The sequence below is a fragment of the Antechinus flavipes genome, chromosome 1 (genome assembly GCF_016432865.1).
Source record: "Antechinus flavipes isolate AdamAnt ecotype Samford, QLD, Australia chromosome 1, AdamAnt_v2, whole genome shotgun sequence".
NCBI classification, from domain to species: domain Eukaryota; kingdom Metazoa; phylum Chordata; class Mammalia; order Dasyuromorphia; family Dasyuridae; genus Antechinus; species Antechinus flavipes.
In genome coordinates, this window is record NC_067398.1 from 594,420,843 (window position 1) to 594,444,168 (window position 23,326).

At 33.9% G+C, this 23,326-nt stretch overlaps 1 protein-coding gene across 1 annotated transcript in view; it reads right to left on the reverse strand.

Moving 5' to 3' along the window:
• ANGPT1 (angiopoietin 1) overlaps positions 1 to 11,734 on the reverse strand; it is a 336,235-nt gene extending 324,501 nt beyond the window's left edge. Inside the window, exon 1 of the mRNA XM_051970982.1 lies at positions 8,740 to 11,734. Within this exon, the coding sequence (XP_051826942.1) occupies positions 8,740 to 9,036 (297 nt within the window). The 5' untranslated portion in view covers positions 9,037 to 11,734. The remainder of the gene's footprint in view (positions 1 to 8,739) is intronic.
• Between the last annotated feature and the right edge of the window lie 11,592 nt (positions 11,735 to 23,326).

Here is a 23,326-nt window from a genome sequence, read left to right on the forward strand (position 1 = left end):
AATTAAGAAACTGACATTCAGAAGTTAAATGTTTTGCCCATAGCAAATAAAATTCCCATAATAGCAAATATGTGTTCACAGGGAGCATATAACCTTATCTTCTGAATTAAGAGTCCAGCATTTTATCAACTATATTTATCACATAGCCTTGGCAGAAACATCTATGAGCAGTAATTCAGAGGAGAAGGCAGTGATTTTTAAAAAGGAAATTATGATTCAAAGGACCTAGGCAGTTTATAATCTGAATAAATTAGGTAATCAGTTCATAAATCCTTAAGTGTAAACAATACTGTCCTATTGAATTTATGCATTTCAACTAAATTTTACATCTACTAAAAGTTTTCTTGACTGCATCTAAAGTGAGATGCAAATATAAACTAAAAAATATGTAGCTTTTAAAATTATTGATAATATATATATACATATTTAACAGAACACTACAACTGATGTGTCTTGATCCAATTAACATTAGAAGCTTGCAGAGTCTTAAGAAATAATTTATTTCTTCAAGCCAAATCTATATTATCCATTGCTAATATAGGATTCTTTAGACAGATGTAATATAATATATCATTACCCTTAAATCTCTTTTTCCCAATTGATTACTTCCTCATTAGAAATGAGGTGATTGTTCCAGATTTTCTAAGTAATAATGAAAATAACAATGATGACTTTTAGCTATGGTTTAGACCTGTGATGTCATTAGTTTAGGGAGCATCAAAAGTGTGTGTGTGTGGGGGGGAATCCTCTACCAATACAGATGGGCATGTGTGCTCAGAAAGTTTTCTGAGACATAAAGAGGTTAAGTGATGTTTCCCAGTATCAAATAGCCAGTATGTATTAGAATTGAATGCAAGTATTTCTTACTCTAAGATCTACAAATTTGACTTATCCGACTCATTACCAAACAAATAATATCAATACACAACAATATCGGTCGGACATGAGCCTAATGCTTATGACCCTTATTTTATTTATCGCTACTACTAATCTTCTAGGTCTTTTACCTTACTCATTTACTCCTACTTCACAACTCTCAATAAATATTAGCATGGCCATTCCCCTTTGAATAGGAACAGTAATTCTAAGCTTTTGCAATAAACCAAAAGCCTCACTCCACTACCACAGGGCACCCCAACACCCCTTATCCCTATATTAATTATCATCGAAACAATCAGCCTACTCAATCTCTTCCAATATTATATCACAATGACTCTTTAATAATGGCTATCATTGTGTGATAAATTACACTTTTCCTTTTCTAAGTCTTTCTCTTATGCCTTATCTGATTTTATTTCCACAATGCCATGAAGCTGACAAAGTTCATTAAATTGTTATTTTTATTCAGATTTCAAGGATGACACAAATGAAAGTCAAAAGAGATTTAATGAATTTTTGATGTCACATGAAATGGAAATCATAAAACAGTGACAGTCCCGGCACTAAAATATTCATATTCTGATTCTGCTGCATGTTTTTTTAATATTTGATTCTATAGTATTACTGTAAAAAATTAAGTACCTTTGATATGTTAAGTTCATTTGAAATGAAATGGTAGAATTACAACCAATAATGAATTGCATCTGTATGCGCAGATGATACTTTCATTTCTGGTTATCACAACAAATACACCACAAAAAAACCTACTTCATCAAAGAATCTTTCCAGATTGTTCAGGGCAATGAATGAAAAAACAGATGTCTGATACCTAAGATTGACCAAATTCTTCTCCCTCCCACTACCCCCACTCTAAATCTTGAAGTTCAAAAATATGAACATTAGAATATAATGAACACTTTCAAGAAAGATTTATACTTTCCAAGAGTCTTCAACTATAAAATGGTCCTAATCCACTGTGTCTCATTTCTTTTGAATCTCATGTCCTATAAAGTAGAGGCTTCTATCTTTTGTATGTTCTGTATAGAGACCTAAACACCACAGGCCCTCACCCACCCATTCACTTTCTGAAACAGGCAGACAGAGAGAGAGTTCAGAGCTTTCAATCTTCAGTGCAAAAGATAATCTTGTATTGGAACAAAAGGAAAGAATGACTCAGATGGTAATTAGGGTGAGCTTCTAAGCAAAGGACATAACCAGGAAAAGACTGGATTTTCTTGTATTAAAAAGAGAAAGCCAAGAGCAAAACAAAGTTTCAAGTACATGTGACATATCAGAGGGATAGATAGAAAACTATGTTTTAGATGGATAAGCAAACTTATGGATTTTTTCCAACATTTTCAAGTAAGACTATTTTCTAAAGATACATAAATAAGATACATTAAAAAGTACAATCAATATTATTCTATGCTTCTTTGCAATGATAGAAAGTAGATGGAAGTTAAGAGACTGACTTTTTGAAAAATTATATGGTTCTCCTCAGGCACAGTGTGCGCCTCAGTTTTTCCTATTCATTGCTCTAATTATTCAGGACTATGTTTGTATTTTGAGTTAATGCTTGAATAATGGATATGAATGCCAAATCCTAGCATGCTAAACCTGAATGGGAACAATTACTTTGAGTTCTGAAATCATTGGAGATAATATGGAGGAAGTTGGAAGGGCATCATTCCATATACTAGTCATGAAGTCTTATAAGAATACTACTTGTCCAATTTTGCACATACTTGGATTCCCTGAGGAACAATATGGTTGCTGATACTTTTCTAGTTACTTTCTTTAAAAACAATCATTACTAAAACTAAATCTCTAAGATTTTAAATGTTTTGTAGTGAACTATTAATATGAATCAACTATTTGGATTCAAACTATAATTCTTGTACAATACACCTCTTCAAATGGCTATTTATACCGCCCCACCATGAGATAGTTTTATTAGATTTTATTATTTAAGGAACTTTGAACATAAGTGCTTTGGTATACATGCTTCACATTTTAAAATACGATTAAATTTAAATGTCACAAATTCTTTAAAAATTGCAGAAAAAATAGGTATCTAGAAATATCTTTGAAACATCTTTTCCAGTTTGTAAGTTAAATTGAAGATAAAACAACCAGTCTGAGAAGCAAGAGTTACTTTTGTTCTACATGAATTAAGTTAATAGATTGAGAACTGAGATGTTAGTTATAGTCCAATTCCCTGATTCTTACAGATCAGAAAACTAAAGTTCAAAGTTTAAGTAATTTACCAAAAATAATACAGGTAAATGAGTAGTAAGACCAGTGTGTATCTTTCTCTAACACCTAATCCAGTACTCTTTCTATATTTTGGTGGCATACTGAATAAAGCACTGAGCCTGGAGTCAGAAATCTTTAATTTAAATTTCACCTATGATGCTGACTAGTCTATGATCCTGGGCAAGTAATTTAACCTTGGTCTGCTTCAGTTTCCTCCACTGTAAAATGGTTTAATAACAGCACTTACCTTGAAAGGCTGTTGTGAAGATCAAATGAAATAAAATTCATAAAGCACTTACTATAATGCCTGGCACATAAATAAATGCTTATTCTTTTCCCCTTCCCTATTCCATATTGTTCAATGGATGCACCTCTCAGAGTTTTTAATTTATCCTCTATATTAATTTGATGTAGATGACCATCACATGTACTGGTTCCATGCATCCAAAGAAAAAATAGCAATGTCAAAGGCCAGTCTAAAGATGAAGTTGGCAGTTGAATCCAGATCCCTAATACTATTGTGAATATTGTTTCTATTCGTCCATATGGCTTTCCAAAAGCACTTAATAAGTGTTTTTTTTTAAATTAAGAGTATTTTAATGTATTAAATTAAAATGATTTAAAATCCCAGATCATTAGATAACTATAAATCCATCAAATTATTTTTGAGCATTTGGCTAAGGGGAAAGTAGAAATTGCAGTCCCTTATACAGAAAAGGATTAAAATTTTCCCCACAAGGAATTTATAATCTTATTGGGTGCACAAAACATGCACAAAAAGTAGTTGAATAATATTAATTGAATAAATTGAATAATATTAATTGAATAAAATTAACATGGCAGATATTATTTTCAGATAAAAGATACCAAAAGCATTAGAAATAGATATAAAAGTATTTAAATTAAAAAAAAATATGTGTTATTGCTAAAATAGAATGGGAGCATGGATTTCGTTTCTTTAGGTTCAGCATTACAAAGGTTTTCCTCTATTGAAAGGAAGCAATTATTTTTCACAGGTTGAGTGGCCTGTGATATCATAAAGAATGTAAAGATAGAAATATTAACTCAGAATTCCTGTGAAATGTTTGTTTGTTTTATTTTGGTTTTACTACAGGGCCATTTATGAGAAGACTTTCAGTTTTAACTGATCATCAGTTTGCAAATTTTAAAAATGGAATATACACATTTGGGACAGTTAAAACCTGTTAGCTCCTAAGCAGCAAATAGAAGTTGATTTTTTCTTGGGAGGGGGGATATCAGATTTAATCCAAATGAAACCTTTTGTTAAAGGATTTTGTAAAAAAACAAACACAAAAACCTTATTCAATGCTGAAGATTCTAGATCAGGAATTCTTAACCTGCAATCAATAGGAGATGGCCATAGAGAGATTCTGAGGATCTGTCACTTTGAATGGAAAAAAATCATATACATAGATATCTATATCTATCTATATATAGATATAACTATAAATATAGATATAGATATGTCCAGTAATCTTGAGGTTCCTTTGTAATTCTCCTTATTTTATTCTTTTGAAAATGTGATTCCTAGAATGACTTTATAGATTTTACCAGATATCAAATGAATCCATAACACACAAAAAAAGGTTAAGAACTCCACTTCTAGAATGAAAAAAATTTTTCATTTTGATATTTAAAAAGTAAATAAGAAGAGATTCATAGATTGTTGATGCATTTTCAAATCCACAGAAATATATTTTTTTGAATTTAATCACAAGATAGCTATAGAGAACTACTTCAAGTTAGTGCCTCATCAGAGAAAGCACAAAGTAGAAAAGACAGTATCTGGAATATTTCGTGTTGCCAGTTCAAGTCTCAGTTGCCCTCTTTTAACTGCTGCTACTGACAATGACTATGGTTAGAACCCCCTATTAGGAGAACATAAAACCTAGATTCTCTTTACAGAAGAGTGATTCACCTTGTGTGTGACCTTATGCAATCTTGTTCACCCTTCTGTCTCACGTTGGTTGTTTTAATTTTTTTTTTCCATTATGTCAAATGTAGCTAATTCTAGTATGTGCCTTATAACAGTGTAGAAAGAAGACTTAGTGTGGCAAGGTGGTTACTTCTTGAAGAAATATCAAGAAGCAAACATATTAATGCCCATAGCAATCCTACTTAGCTTTCAAATTGACTCAACTGATAACCCTTCCCTTCCTTCAATCCATCTTTTCCCATATATACATAAAGTAGGAAAACTGGTATGGATGTAGACAAAATATGATGATCCATAAAAATGAATATCAATATTAATAATGGTTCATTCTCTTAAAACAGTGTGTTTTTACAATACTGAAAAGCCCATTACTGAAAAATATAATGTGAATTACTGGAATCAAGTGATGACAGCTTGCACATTTATACAACCAAATACATACAAACAAATATACAGAAATGAATTCTATAGCCAAATATTTTATGATGTTGCATACCTAGAGAGCTTTATAAGAAGTCATATCATATCATATAAAAATTATTTTTTGTTTTTATGTCACCATCTTTCATTTATACCTCAGCTGATTATCTCATTTAATCACTTTGCTAAACAACTTAAGTAGTTGAAATTATAAGAGAGTTGTAGCCTTCACTAAAGCATATGTAAGAGGAAAGAATACAACCTTTTTCTACAACTGTGGTGATTTTAACGTACGATAATATAAAATAATATTCATTTATCCAAAAATTGCCATTTGCAATTGCCAATTTTACTGATAGTTATGGAGTTGGGACAACATGCTCCTTCAAATTCATTGATATCCATTCACTTTTGATGTTAAAATAGAATTACTATGAATAAAATATCAGTAATAATGATGATTATACTACATCTTATAAAAACATTTCCACTTGAATTATTATCACAAAAGTATCACATGAAATGTAATAACTTTAAATGAAGATTTTATAATGATAAACTTTAAATGAAGAAAAGACCATTTTAAGGGAAATTTTCTAGTTCCTTGGAAAATGCTGAGGTTAAGCAATTTTTTTTTTCTTATGAGGTTCTAGTGGAGCCATTTAGATGATTGCTTGATTATCCATTCGATTAAGTTAATACTGAAAAGAGATATGTAAATTTCATCCCACAACACTCAAGAAAAACTGCTAGAGTCAGCATGGGGATATTTTAAATAAATATCCAGTTTGATTTAAATGTGTTAAAGGTGAATGCACCCAAATATTTTATTTTTTATTTTTAATAAATTCAAGTTTCAAAGACAAGATTCATATCCATCATTCCTCAAAATTTTACCTGATATTTGAAAAATATGGTAACAATGAAGACATGATCAATTATTAAATAGAATGAATTTAATGTCATTTGAATTAGTATTATATAAATAAGTTCATATGTTAATGCTTAGACTGTCCATATATTTAAATTATAGGATACTATGATGAAAAATAGTTTTCCTATTTCAATAGAACAGAAAACAAAACACATTTTTTGAAAAGAAACATTTGCTGAATTTGAATCTTCAGCCTGTGGTCTACTAATAGTTACCCTTCCTATTATTAACTGCACAGGCCCCAAAATATAACTTACTATGTTTATATCAACACATCCAATACTATTTGTAGCCCACCTATAGTTCAAATATCACAAACAAAAAAAAAATAACTTTTTTAAAGAACATGTAACAAAATATATTTTTTTGCAGTAACCAATTTTAATAGAAAAATATGTAGAGGGTAACATTGTATATTACAAGAGGGTAACAATGTCAAAGTCATTTGCCTACTTTGATTCTTGTACTCCCTCTTAAACCAGGAGACAAATAAATAGAGCAGAATCACCACTGATTCTCTATTCAGGCTGGATGTGAAATTTTGCCTGATATGTCTATGAGCATTATTGATGAATAGTTTAGGTAATCACTATCTTTGTTCATGAACCTTTTTACCTCTGGACTGCTGATTTGCACATCTAAAGTATGAGAACTAGTTACAATTCCAGACTTTAAAATGCTAAGTCTCCTACTTTAAGCTTTTTTTTTTTTTTTTTTTTTAAACATGCGAAGAAAAGTAATAGTGATCTTAGTTCAGTCCCTAGTGGACAAAAGAAGAACAACAAAGCCTCAAAGGCACAATGGGAAAGGCAGTTTACTCAATAAGTGTGACACCACACACACACACACACACACACATACACACTAACATTTTGTCTTTTCCATCACTTTTCTGTTCAAACTTTTTGAAATGTTAACTTGGAATTATGACCTGAGAAATTTGCTTGCATTCTGATCTCTGTTTTCTAAGTGATGACATAACTACTGTGATGTGGAATGCCCATGATTCAGGAACACAATCTCCTGACAGTTAAAACACCTTATTGAAATCCTGGAGATAGTGACATATCCAGTTTCACAAATTCAATAAAAATCTTTCTCAACCACACAAGGAAAACTATAACATAAGATACAGGTATTGAAGTCTTTCTATTTGCAGAGGTATCTTTAGTTAAGACCTTCAAGTAGCCAACCTTCTATGTCTAAAATTAGACATAGAAACTAGAATAATTTCACTCAGAATCTGTGCCAACAGAGATTATTTTATTCTCCAAATCTCTGTAATCTTCCTCATTACAAATATACCTAGCAGTTGTGGGGGGAGGAAGGGAAGGGGGAGAGAGGAAGGAGGAGAAGGGAGTAGAATATTATTACTCCAGGATTGAAAAACTGATAGACACTACATTCCATCCTCTGCAGGTGCACTGAAGTTAACAACCAAAAGCTTTTCTACTTTCCATTCAAGATAGGAGCAGTTAACCCACTTCTAATGGTTTCTACCTTAAAACCTCTGCTCCTACTGTTTCCTCAAACCTAGAATTATTATCGAACAGAAATGGTTACATTACCTTCAGAATTATTTCTAGAAATTAGATATTTGCAGTTTTCACTATTTCAATATCCATTTAGTACACTTTATAAACATTCTTTATATTTATTTAGTCAAAAGTCAAAAGTTAATTTATGACACTTTTCCTTGCAGGTACTTAACTGATATAAAGCATATTTGATTTTCATCTTTCAAGCTTCCCCCCTCAAAAGAAGAAAAGGTTGTAGTCATTCCCACCTCTCCCGGAAAAACAAAAACAAAAACAAAAACCAACAACCAAAAAACTTCTTAGGAGTTATTGCTTTTCAGTTTAGGTGCTGACAGAACATGGAGGCATGCTTTAGTGACATACGTTCTGAAGTTCTAAATGAAAAGCAGATTTCCAAACCTGTGCCATCATTGACAGCTATGAGGGGTCCCAGCACACCTGAGCTAAAATCTCTGCAAATTTTCCAACTCCAAGATCTATAACAACCCCTCACCCCTTTCCTTGGCCAGCTAGGCAAGCTGTAACAGTCTGGTTCCCTTGCTAAGGAAGTCCCACATAGAAAGCTGCTCTGCAATTACTTGTGCGACTGTCTTTCCCCAAGCAACATGTAAACAAATGTTCCCTTCCCACGCAACTTCCCACCCCCACCTCCACCCCTCCTCGTTCCCGCCACACTGGGCAAACTGTAATTTATCTGCAGGGTAAGTGTGGATAAAGGACTGGAGTACAACGAGAAACTGAAAGCAAGCACTTACTTTTTGCAGCCACTGAGTATAGTTTTCCATCACATGTTCCAGATGTTGCAGTTTCTGAGAAGAGAAATCCGGTTCCATGAGAGGAGCATCTCTCTGCAGCGCGTTGGTGTTGTACTGGTCTGTGGTGCTCTCCCGGCAGTTGGTGTCCTGTTCAGGCAGAATGAAGGTGTAGGCGCACTGTCCGTGCTGAATCCGATTGTATCTTCGCCCGCTGCTGTCCGGGCTTCGCCTTTGATTACTGCACCCTATGTGAGTTAGAATAGCAGCCAAGAAAGCAAAGGAAAGGAAAACTGTCATGGTATCAGCACCTTTCTGGTCTGCCTCTGTACAACTTTTTTTTTTTTTTAAACCTATTCCCCCGTCACTTTTTCCTTCGCCCTTTACTCAGTAAGTTTTTTATTGCACGTTAAAAATTGTTTTTAGTTGTTTTTTGTTTGTTTGTTTGTTTTCTTTTGTTTTTTAAGTCAGCCCTAGAAGAAGAATCCTAGAAAACGATTCATTTGGTAGCTTTAGCTTAAAAAAAAAAAAAAAAAAAACTTTAAAAAATTTATTTCACTGGAATGATAGTTCCCTTCCTTAAAAGTTGAGATATTTATTGCATAGTAGCGGAGATTTATTGTTTCCTTTCTGTGTAACAGTTCGGCACGCAGTCTGTTGTAGTCAGCAGCATGTACACATCCTAGCCCCTTGCCTCTACCCTATCTGCAGCCGAACTGCTATTTTCCCTCCGACCTCAGTGAGTTTTATTAAGGTTCCGCTTTCCAGCCAAGCTGGAAGCAGGCAGCCTTTCACAAGATGACTTGACAGGAATGCCTGAGTGTGCCCCTATGCTAAGGACTGCCGACAGCTTAGTGCGGGAGGGATCGTCTTACAAATTGGCTGGATGCGCATGACCTCAATCATGTATAGCTACCCGCCCAGCCCCTCCTGCTCGAAAAACAGCGCTGAGCCTTTCAGGGATTCGCGTAGAATCGAAGCGTATAGCAGTCCACCTTAATACACTTTGGCTGTTTCAGCCTCGACCTATTAAAACCTATCCTTCTAGCAATATCTTGTAAGTTCCAGTTAAATATTGGGAACTGTGAAAGAAAATTTCTTCCATACTATACAGCCTATGCTTGAGGAATACTTACTTTGGGGCAATGTTTATTAAATTTGTTTATAAGTTTGTTAGCTTAAGAAAAGATGTTTTTATCCATGGTATATTTTTAAAAGATTGATCTTTTGAATATATTAAACTTTCAGATGCCAAAGAAAATTGGGGAGGAGGCACTTTGGGAAACCAAATATAATGAGTTAAATGATTCTATATCTTGTTCCTTAATCCCAAAATGCATATTAAATAGGATAAATCCTTTGTGGGGTTTTGTGGAGGTTTGGGGGGGCAGGGAAATAGAGGTGGCTTTCTTAAGAAATGCCTACTCAGAAGGCAGCTCTCTTTGTTCTGTTGTGTACATAAATGAAGCAACTTCCTTGCAAGAACAATGTGGTAACAATTTAGAAGAGTGTCCTAAGAATTATTAATTCCTGCGGTATGTCCTAATCATGTATATCACAGAGAACTCATTGGGGGTTGCTATGGTTCTTCTTAGCTCTACTATGCAAGTTACACATAAATCCTCATTATGATTGCCAGAGATCTTAAAGCAAAATTGCTGGTAGTTCAGGATAGTCCAATAGTAAGAAAACCTAGATATATCATTTAATGAAGGAACGAAATTAAAAGGGGGAAAATTCCAAAAATATAGAGAATAAAAATTTTCCAAACAAATAATAATCAGTGAAATATAGAGTACAGATGATACTAAAGGGATTTTAATCAGACATGTTAAAAAAAAAAGTGGATTTTGTATAACCCATCCAGTCAGCAAGATGCAGTGGAAATGGAAGGTTCTGGAACTGAAGGACCTCTATTTGAATTTTAGCTCTACTTCTTATTACCTATGCGATTCTGGGTGAATCACTACCTCCCTGGGCCACAGTGTCCTCATTTGCAAAATGAATTTTTAGTTGGATTAAAATCCAAATAATTGGATTAAATGAATTCTAAGATCCTTGACAGCTCTAAACTTGTGATCCCAGGATTTTAAAGAATCTATAGACAATACATCACCACAACTGCAACTATATCTTAAGAATAGGATGCCCTAATTTGGATTGTTCTTTATGTAAGCATGCATGATCAGGTCCTTCAGATGAGAAAGGGAGAGAGAGTCAGAGGGAGGTAAAAATAGTGGTTGTGTCTGACTGAGGGAAAGAAGGTTAAGTGACTTGCTCAAGGTCACACAGTTAGTAAATAAGTGGCTGAGGCCCTATTTCAATTCAGGTTTTCCTGACTCCAAGTCCAGTGCTCTATCCACCATGTCAAGGAAAAGTATAAAAGTGTGAACAACGTTTGCTTAAAAGGAAGGGTTAAATGAAGGAAAACAGTCAAAACACATTCCATGTTTTGTGGAAATGGGGCTAGGATTTATCCCTTCTTATCATTCCTTAACAAAACAAAACAAACAAAAAAAAAAATCCTTGCTGATTTAATCAATATAGAAACAAATTTGTCATGATATTTAAAGAAAAAAAATAAAAATTTTGAAATCTGAATTTGAACTCATATCTTCCTGATTTAAGGCTCAGTGCTCCATTGTGTCATCTTTCACCTGGAATCAGAGTAGCTATGTTCTGATCTTGCTGCTAACATTTACTCTCTTGTGACATTAATGGGTCTGTTTCCTGAAGTCTTATACTATATGACCCTTAAAAAAATCCTTTCAACTCTAGATCTATGATTCTGTAATTATTTTTTTTTTGAGAGGGAAGAGAACCCAAATTCAAAAAATAGTCTGGCAATGCAAAGATTTTCTAAGAAAACTTTCCAATAATCTTTGCTTTGAAAGTTATTCATGGAAATAAGAAAATCCAAAACTAACCCCTATAAGTGCTTTTCTAAGAACAAAATCCAACAAAAATTGGAAGAGGATAAAAAGATGATCAATAGTCCTCACTTATAATGCTCCCATGTATTTAAATAGCCAATAGTTATGTCTATTCTTGTGTGTGTGTGTGTGTGTGTGTGTGCATGCGCGCGTGCATGTGCATGTGTGCTTATATGCTTGTGTATATTCATTTATCTTATTTCAAGGAATTAAAAATGGGAAATTCCCAGTACAATGCAATAAAAAAAAATGGATATTACAAAAAGAGGCGTCCCTAACTGTTGTTGTTTAAAGGGAAGAAAATAGAGAGGAAACACTGAGAACATTTGGAGATATGGTTATCTCTAAATCTTCTTGGATTTCTTGAATGTCTCTTGCATCCATTTCCTCTCCATTCATATAGCCACTGCTCAGATCAAATACTCAGTACCCCTCACCTCGACTATATCAGTAGTTTCCTGTTTCCTAATTTTATTATAACCCTAGGCTCTCCTCTCCTTAATCTATGCCAAAATGATCTTGCTATAATACCTGGGGGCACCTTAGTTTTTACTATGTATTCCTCAAACAAGTCTATTTAAAGTTCTAAGTGTTCTGCAATTCAGTATCTTTCCAAGAGTAGATCTCATAAGGTTCCACCAATTTGCTTATTTTCTCTAGTCCTACAGGGTACACATCTAGTTCTGAGCAAATAATTTTCATCAAAATAGGGTATCTTTTAAGAAACTAGGGTGTCAAGCAATAGAATATTTTACCCATAAAACTGTCATGGACTCTCCCCAAAACACTGCCCCATCAGTAGGAAATGGAGATATTTACAAAGAACATATGTCTGGGAGATATGGTGAGTATCAGCCAAAGAACAAATATGGTGAACCAAGGTTCAGATATGGAGAGATAGTTTATATTTAGGGCTATAGGGTCACAGATGTATTCTGATGATATTGTCATGCTGCTTCCACTGGGTTTGTCCATACTGGTCTCTCTGTTTGGTAAATCTTCTCTTCCATATATATGGGGAGAGAGAGAGAGAGAGAGAGAGAGAGAGAGAGAGAGAGAGAGAGAGAGAGAGAGAGAAAGTCTTCAATGGGTACACAATATCTGGCTGATAGATTTGGCATATAGTTTCTGGTAGATATTTCATTTTACTGGTCTCACTTGACACCAGTCTAATGGTATCAAAGCAGTCCCATGATTGCTACTGGCTCTCATGTGACCCAGCTCCACTGGACATGAGGCTGAGGAATTTGGCTGTGCTTCTGGCTTCTTGAATCACCTGGAGTCTTTAGTTGAAGTACATCCTTTCCTAAATGGTCAAAAGCCTGAGGGATCCAAGCTCACCCCTTTCTTTTCAGTTTTTCAGCCTTAACATTCTTTTGGTCTTTCATGCAATTAAGTTAGAGGGAGAAAGGCATAAGAACAAATACCAAGTCTAGGGACATCTTTCTCTTGCCTGGGAACATTCCTGGCTTGATTAAGTATATATGGTTGGCTTTCCTTCCATTCTTAAAGTACAATCTGATATGAAAAAAATCTTAAATCATTTCCTTTTATAACCTATAGGCCAGAGATTCTTAATCTTTTGGGACCCTTTTGTAAGTGTGGTAAAGTCTATGGATCCTTTCTCAAAAAAATACCTTTAAATGCACAAGATAAAATACTTAGACTTACAAAGGAAACCAATTTGATTAGAACAAATATGTATTTTTTTCCCTATCCACAGTCATAGGTGCTCTTAAGACAAGATATTGAGGATATAAATACAAGCAAAAAAAAAAAAAAAAAGACAGTTCCTACCCTCAAGAAGTTTATATTTTAAAAGGAAAAGACAACACACAAGAGAAACTGAAAAGGACAATGGTGGCAAGGTAAGGAAAGTAATAAGGAAAATTAATAAGGATGGCTTGCCCAGGGCCTCTCCTTAAAATGTAGGTTGTGTGGAGGATTCACCCTTGGGAGAAAGACTCTGGCATTTGCAGAAGGATGTGCCAGGGTGAAATGTTCATGGAGACTAATAGATATTTCAGAATACAAAGGCCCCAGACACTGTTCACTTAGTCACCTTGTTGAAGACTAAATAAAATGTTATGAAATCCAACCAGGAACCTCAAGTTAAGAATAGGCCAATATCATCCCTTTTTGTTAGAAATTGGAAACTGAGTGGATGCCCATCTATTGGAGAATGTCTGAAAAAATTATGGTACATAAATGTTATGGAATATTACTGTTCTAGAAGAAATGATCAGTAGGATGATTTCAGAGAGGCCTGGAGAGACTTACATGAACTGATGCTAAGTAAAGTGAGTAGAACCAAGAGAACATTGTACACAGCAGCAGCAACAATGATCATTTCTAATAGATATGGCTCTTTTAAGTAGTGAGGCCAGTTCCAATGGTCTTGTGATAGAGAGAGCCATCTGTACCCAGAGAGAGGACTGTGAGGACTGAGTGTGAATTACAACATAATATTTTCACTTCTTTTATTGTTGTTTGCTTACATTTTGTTTTCTTTCTCATTTTTTCTTTTTGATCTGATTTTTCTTGTATAGCGTGATAATTATGGAAATATATATAGAAGAATTGTACATGTTTAACATATATTAGATTATTTACTGTCTAGGAGAGGGATGAAAGTAAGGAGGGAAAAATTGAAACGTAAGGTTTTGAAAGAGTGAATGTTGAAAATTATCTATGTATATCTTTTTTTTTAAGCTTCTAAAAATTAAAAAAATATATTAGGGGAAAAAAAAAAAAACCTTTTCATGCAAACTCCTCATTTTGGCATATAAACCCCTCTGTAATTGTGCTTTAGATAACCTTTTCATACTTAAAACACCAGAAATTTTAATATTTGGAAAGATCTAAGAAGACACTTATTCCAAACTATACATGAAAAATAATCTAATTTTATATTTCAGGTATTTCCTTCCACACCCTCTTTGCTGAACTGGCCTACTTGCTATTTCCTAGACTTTAAATTCATTTCTTGCATCTTTTTCCTTCACACAAGACCTTTTCTAGGCCTAAAATGTACCATTTCCTTAACCTCTGCTTCTTCAAATGCTTCTATTTCTTGCAGGAACCTCTCCTGTGGCTTACTCTTCCCCATAATTTCTCTCTCTGCTGAACTTATCTGGTAGCTTCTTTTCTGTTTACATGCTGTATTCCCAAGGAGAATGTAAGCAGGGACTATTTGTTGCTCTGTCCTCATACCCTCATCATCTTGCATGTTTAATGTTTGTGGAATTGAATTCCAGAACACACACACACACACACACACACACACACACACACACATGATTCTAAAAAAAAAAAAAAAATAGTTTGAGCTCTAGAAATAGCAGCCAGAAATCCATTTTTCAAGCTATTAGGAGCCACCAGGGGGTGTAGAATGGACTTATATGCTTTTAGAACTTAGTCTAAGAGTTGAAAACTATTCACAATGATTGTGAGCATCTGCAGTACTTAGTAAAAAGAGTAACAGTATAATTGTGTGTTTAAAATCCTTTAAAATGGGAATAATAATAACAGTAGCAAAGAAGTAAATGAGACTAAACAAAGAAAAAAGAACATGAATTTGTTGAAGCTTTCTTTTTGCCAGTTACCATAATAAATGCATTAAAATTAATTGAAAATATAGGATCTTCCATGATGGCATGATATTTTAAAATAGCAAATATTTTGCAAAATTAAGTGTTTCTATTTAGGGAATTCAGAAACATTTTCTCTCTGTGATGTCTGTGGTCTGTCTTTCAGTAATTTCAGTAAAAAATTGCCACTCTAGATAGATGATTCAGAAACTACCTAGAATATATACCAAAAGATGGAAAATTCTACTAAAATATATATCCTAATCTTTTTTTTTATAACAAGGTGACTTCCAGAAAAGAGTATTAAGAATACTATAGAGAATTCACTCACCTCCATAAACAAATCCCAAAATAGAAATTTCAAAAAAATCCAATTCACATACAAATCAAGAAACCATCCTCCTAATGTCATTAGTCCTCTATGAAAAGAAAGAGTGAATAACAACAAAAAGAGTCCTAAAATCATTGGGGAACTCTGGTTCCCAGTTTTACCATCTTGCTCAGTTTAGTGAGATGTGGCCATTATTAAAGGATGATACCTACAAATATAGTTGTCATGTTTTAGTCTGGAATTTGCAACCAATTGTATATATTTCAGATATGCTTTGAAATTGCCAGTATGAAGCTACCTTTTCCTCCAGTTTCTAACTATGACCCCTTCACCTCTTCTGAAATCCTTTGTTTTTCATTATTCTTCGAAAACTTTTGGCAATTAGTGGTAGAATAATTCAAGCATCTATGTATAGTGTATGGGTGTTTAAAAAAAAAAAAAGAGGACTAGCACGTCTGCTGTAAAGCCTGCTGAATCCTTTTCAGGACTACTCATTCATCTTTGATATACATTTGACACTCAACTCTCACCTGTGACTCCAAACATTCATAGCAGCTACACCTTGGTAAACTGTCTTGGCAGATAGACTAAACTAGGTTCAGGATAACCAATAGGCCATTAACCCCTTGCATGTGACGACTTCTACTGGCAGAATGGGCAGATGAGGACAATTTGCTCTAATAGCATGAAGACAGCTGATGCAGGCATCATGGAGCACTTCCTCAGATATTGAAGATGCCAAGTTTATCCACTGAATTCCAAGTCATCACTAGTCATCCAGACTTTTTGTCTTGCTACAGAACTTCATTGACTCTGGAAGAAACAATTCTGCCCCACTTAAATCTAATTTATCCATGAGTCAAGACACTATGATGGCATTGGTCTTCTTTGTAAAAAGAGCAAACAATAGATCAAGTATCAGAAAGATCAAAATCAAATTTGTTTTCAGATACTACTTGTGTGATCCACAGCTATATATATATATATATTTGATTTGATTATAGCTTTTTATTTACAAGATATATGCATGGGTAATTTTTTGGCATTGACAGTTGCAAGACCTTCTCTTCCAACTTTTCCTCTCCTTATCCCAACCCTCTCCCCCAGATGTCAGGTAGACTAAGTATGTTAAATATGTTAAAGTATATGTTAAATACAATATATGTATATATAGCCATATAGTTATTTTGCTGCACAAGAAGAATCGAACTTTGAAATAGTGTACAATTAACCTGTGAAGGAAATCAAAAATACAGGCAGACAAAAATAGAGGGATTGGGAATTCTAAGTAGTAATTCACACTCATTTCCCTGAGTTCTTTCACTGGGTGTAGCTGGTTCAATTCATTACTGTTCTATTGGAACTGATTTGTTTCATCTGATTGTTAAAGAGTACCACGTCCATCAGAATTGATCATCATATAGTATTGCTGTTGAAGTATATAATGATCTCCTGGTCCTGCTCATTTCACTCAACATCAGTTGATGTAAGTTTCTCCAGGCCCTTCTGAAATCATCCTACTGGTCATTTCTTACAGAACAATAATATTCCATAACACTCATATACTGCAATTTATTTAGCCATTCTCTTATTGAGGGGCATTCACTCAGTTTCTAGTTTCTGTCACTACAAAGAGGGCACAGCTAATTATTTAAAGACTGACTGCTTTGTTTTCCTGATTTATGAAATTGGGACAATAATGGTACTTACTTTTCTAGAATTCTGTGAGGAAAAAATGAGATAACACATGTAAAGTAATTTTTGAATCTTAAAGCACTACATATATGATAATAGCTATTGATATATAAAGACCAGCAATTATGTTTGCTCTTGTCCTAGTCTAGATCCTTCCAAAACTGTTCTGATAAGGACCAATAAGACAATCTACCAAAAATTCTTAGACCTAGAGGAAGTTCAGTTACAGAGGAAGGAATTTTAGAGGCCATTCTGTCCAAGTCTAGTGTTATCAAAAAGGACTGATGCATCCTTCCTGTCCTTCCCCCCTAGAAAGTCTACATTTCCATGCTATCACTGGCAATGCTTTGGTTTCTTAAATCCTAGACAGAGATTCTTAACTTAATTCTTATGGACTTGTTATCTTTTACCATATATGTGTGTACATATAATAACTGTATTTAAATTTAAGTGACTTCCTTGGCAATCCATCAATTTCAACTGTAATCACCAGACAGCTAGTTACTGAGTAGATAGAACATGAAAAGCCTGGAGTCAAGAAGATGAATTCGATTGTGATCTGAGATACTTGGTAACTGTGTGATCCTAAGCAAATCTCTTAACTTTCTTCAACTATTAAATTGATTTAATAGTAGTATTATCTTTCAAGTTTGATATGAAGATTAAATGAGATAATAGTTGTAAAACAGTTTAGCATAGTGTCTGGCATATAAGAGATAGTATATGTGTATTTCCTTTCCCATTCTACCCCTTTTGCTTATGCTATATATGTGATTAAAAAAAAAAAAACAGCCTTAGAATAATGTTTTTTGCCATTACTGACAACAAGGAGGCATAGCATATAAAATGCTATATTAGGAAGACATAGCCCTTGGAATCAGGATATTTAAAAATCTAGTTCAGATAACCTAATAGCTGTATGACCTTGGGTTAATTACTTCCTTATCTGTAAAATGGGAAAAAAAAGTAGCACCCATGTGCCTTGTAATTGTAGGATTAAATGAATAACAATATATAAAATCCTTTTCAAAATTCAAAGTACTTTATAAAGGCTAACTATTCTTGCTACCATTGTTGCTATTCTGATTTTCAAGAAAAGGTCTGCAGACATCACCACTGCCAAAATGGTCTGTGACATATAGTATTTCAGAACTCCTGTTTTAAAGATAGATGAACTCTAACCTGCTTATTGCTTCCTTATTCTTCTTTCCCTTCAACATTTTTAGCTGATATCAAAGAGGGAATGTGTACAGTATTCCCCTTATCTTCCTTGTTGACTTCACCTTTTGGGATTTCTTAGAATTTTGAGATGAGAGGAAAGAAAGCATTTCAAGATTATCTATTCTAAAAGTTCTATACTCACATCTAATTAGAATTTTTTTGACGAGCTTGCAGCACCTGGTAACTTCCCACGAAATGAGATGCTACAGTATCCCTGAGAAAATTTTCTGAGAAAGCATAATCCAGAGTGGAATTGGTTTTCCTATTCAAAGACTAGGTCATACTAACATCATATCTTCAGTTTGGAATTATTTAAAAAATTAAAATTCTCATCGTATTGAACTAGAATCTTTCCTTCCAGATATTATGTCATCATATCTATAATCTAATATCTGGCCTATTCTCGTAGTTATCTATGTTTGATATACTATCCATGTCCTTTTCCCACTTGGAGTTTCTAAAAAAAGGGAGAAATTCATGATGGGTAAGAGGGTTTACAATGTACCATAATAGATGGAATAATGAAGAGAAAGAGATAGAGGGATTCTTTTCAAAGAAATGTATGATTAAAAACAGATGAGCTGTTTCTCATGGTGAGAGAAGATTGTAAGTGACAAGTATCCCACATGCTCAAGTGTTATCTCTACAATGTTGATAGAACTCAAGAAAGGTCCCTACCACATGGGTAGGTCTCCTTTTGGCAAATTAGTGGGAACATACAAAAAATAGTTACATAAATTGAGCAGGCATGGATGAAAGACCTCTGCTAATGAGACAGCTAGATGGTTTAGTGGATAAAGTTCTAGATTTACAATCAGGAAGATCTGAGTTCAAATCCTGCCTCAGTCCCTTGGTAGCTCTCTGACCCTTAGCAAGTTATATTCCCTCACAATTTTAATTTCCTCATCTGTAAAATGAGAGTGGGGCTTATTGATTTCTAAAGTCTCTTCTAGCTATAATTCTAATTCTAGCTCTAATGATCTGTATGAAACCATACAGATTAAATATAATTAGAGCTGAAACTAGTTTCCATTGTCATTCCCCAAATTAAAAGATTCAGCATTCCATTTGAACTTTTCCCAATATCCAGAAGTACTTTGTAATAATGACAAAGATGCATTCATTTTATTAATTCGGATAAGGACTCTCCTATAGTATTCACATAGTTATATAATATTGAATAATTTCATCTCTTCCAACAGTGGTGTCAAAATCAAATAGAAACCAACTCCAGTGACCAGCATATTGAATTAGAAAACCATAAAGTAACATTATCTATGTTTTATTGTATTTTTGTTTACTTTGTTAAACTTTTACAAATTATATTTTAATCTGGTTCTGGTCTCCCTGAGGAGTTTTGCTGGCAGCTTACTTGATATATCTGTCTCAAATCCATTTATATCTTTGAATTTAAAAATACAATTCTACTTTAATTAGCTGCTTTTCATGGGTAGGCCTCCCTCAGTTTTTTCTTCTAAAAAATGAGAAATTTGAACCAGATGGACTCTGGGGTCCCTGCTAGGTTTCAAATTATGAGCCTAAGACTTAAGACCTATATTAATCAGTTTTGTAACCATAAAGGGGAAAAAGTATTAACTTTTGGCATTGGTTATATTAATAAAACAAGGAGAAAAAAGGTATTAGTTATAGCAAATATACAGCTTGACATGAAAATTTATCTTATAATTTCTTCTCCAGTGCTTAATTAGAAGTTTCTTACTATGTTCTGATCAGATTACATCATTGTCCTGATTTTCCTGGCTTCCTTGGTTTATATTCTTATGTATAATAAGTCAGATTACAAAACAAGTATATTGGGAAATAAATTCTAGTAAAATTTACATAACTAAATTAATACTGTTAGATTTTCTGTTCTTGAATTCTTCATGCAAAAACCATCCTGAATGGGTCACCCTGAATAGCACATTCTTTGTGATTTTCTCCTTTAATATCAAAAGAATCCACTTTCTTCCCTCTTGATGCTAAGCTGTTTTTTTCCCCTTTTTTTCTTTTTTGTCAGTCATTTGCCTTCTTATAAGTATTAAAATCCCCCAAAGTGGAAACTAATATTAACAACCAAAAAAAATACTGAAACAAAATATTTGAAATATTATCAATCGCATTAGAATTTTCTTGTTGTCTCTTTGAAAAAACACATACGTAATTTGGCCAATGGCCACAATAAATGGTTTTGTTCAACTAGAAAGGGGTTATCATAACCACACTTCAATATTCTTTAGATTTGTGCCACTTACAGAGTATACACAAATTAACTTCTGGTCCCTAGGCTTTGGAGAGTGTGTTACCTACAGGTCAGTCAACAGTAAAAGTATTAAAATTTGAGAAAAGAAACAAAGCCACTTACTAACATTCCTGTCGAAATGACTTGTGTTACTTGCAGTTCCAGAATATCGAATTGCATCATGCCACACATTGTTACTGGACTGGGTCCAACCCAACTTCCCTTTGTCACCATATCAGAAATGTAAGAAAACCTTTTTAAACTGACAACTTGTGGTAGACCATAAAATAGAAAAAAAAAAAACAAAACTTTTTTTTTCTTTTTTCAATGAAGCTGGGGGTAAGAGAAAGTTGTTAGTCTTTCTTATGATAGGCAATCTTTGCTCTGCACATGCTTCCATCTCCTGCTGAGTAATACTCTTTTCTGGAATATTCTGAAAACTTTATGTCCTAGAAATTTCCATTATCTCATGCAGTCACACTAATTACTACTTCCTTGCTTGATACATAGGTTAATAGATTTGGAGTTGGGAAGAATCTCAGAGGCCATTAAATCTAATCCCTCCATTTTACAGAGGGAGAAATTAAGGCAGAGAGAAATCAAGTAATCTGCCATGATCACACATCTATTTTGTGTCTGAAACTGGGTTTAAAGGCAGATCTTTCTGATTACAAGTCTAGTGAGCTTTCTAATGCATATCAAAAGTGGGAAATCATTTAAAGACTGATCCTCTTCTATATTCATGGTGTCATGGAACTGATCTTTTAAGGAAAACTTGCATACAACTTAAAAGGAAGACTACGAACTTGGGGGCATATTGCTAGATCATCAGCCCCTTTCATTTTCCTGCTATAACCTAAAAATTTCTACTTAAGGCTAAGATCCTGTATATCCTGCCCCATGATGAATTTGGTTGTATCTGTGTTTCCCTGATAACTAAGATCCTGCATAGCTCCACCTTTCCAGATTCTGGCTATATCCTACCTCATTGAGGACTGTGAGTAGGATATATCCTTGTCCTGATTTTCCTGGCTTCTTTGGTTTATGTTGTTATGACATAACACAAGTCATACTACTCCCTGTGATTTAAAAATGACCTATAACAATAGCCTATTGCTTTGCATTACTGATCATTTGAGAGATTTTGTGTATTTGTGTGTGGCACCATGTTTACTGCCAGATAGCAATGTGAATACTTTCAGATCACCTGCAATGAAACTGGTGACATGTGGCTTTGGCAAACACCAGCAATACTGCAAATTCCCAGAAATAGACCACTGAAAGTCTAGCTCTGAAACTAATAACTTATGAGTAATTTCAGTATCAGGTGTTATAAATTCTTTTGTTGTGATACTAGAATTATTTGTTTTTTCACGGTGAACAGAATGGCAAAATTATTCAGTGTAAGAGTATTTTAACCTAACTTTGGAAGGTGGGCAGGAAGATACCAAGCAAATTATTTCTTAAGAAAGTCCTCCTTTGTATTCATTGCTCCACACTCTCATAAACTGATGTCTCAGTAGGAGGGGAAGTAGGGATAAGCTTTTAGAAAAGCAAATAGCAAATGAGAACATTTCTTACATTTCTCTCTTTAAATTGCATGCTAATTAAAAGTATGCCCTCTGAATTTGTGGACAGGTTCTGTGCAACCACTCTATTATTACTCCTGCTGACTTGGAAGAAAAAAAAAAGAAAGAAAGAAAAGTACAAGAATTGTTAGTATAAGAATGAGTTACCAGTCTTTTCTGGGACATATTTTAAGGATGCAATAGGTAACTATCTGCCCAAGTAGATATACAAGAACTTCAGCTGAAGTACCTGCACATATCTTTTCATATGCCTTCAGGTTGGAGATGCTAAGATGAAGACTTTGATATGTAACTGGCTATATATCTAAATCTCTGAGTACATGGAAACACAATATCATTTGCTATATGTCAAAACAAACATTTGACTGAACAACTCCCATCATCTCTTCAGTTACTGTGTCTCATATACAGGGGGGTTTGTCTTCTTTGCTTATCAATATAACCCTTAGGGGAAAATGTGTATGTTTTGTGCATCACTAAGAACACTATCAGCCCTTATCTAATAATGAATAACCAATATAATGCTATTTTTTTCTCTATTTTCATGTAGCATTTCTATTTGTTCCTTGGAAAATAAGCAGATAAGCTTTTTTTCCCCCAGTCTCCAGTTTTTCTAGTATCTGATCTTATTCCTGGGATGAACAAGTGGTTGAGAAACTTTATAAAGCAACAAAGACAAGCAAAAACAGAATTTCTCAAAAAGATTACAGCAGAAAGCTTTGATTAGTTACTTACTATACCTATAGATATCTGACTCACATGGACTCTATATTTTGTTCAGGGAATACCCTACTCCTAGCATAATTGCTTTATTTACTTCATAACTATATCTAATTTAAGGATATTAAGGTATATTGAGAATGCATGAATATTCTTTGGATTACTCTTAAATTATAGAATGCATTGAAATGAACACATTGTGAAACTTTGGTGTTTATTAAGTCCTTTTTTGTTGCTGAACAGTAAAAGAAGCATCAAGACTCTACAAA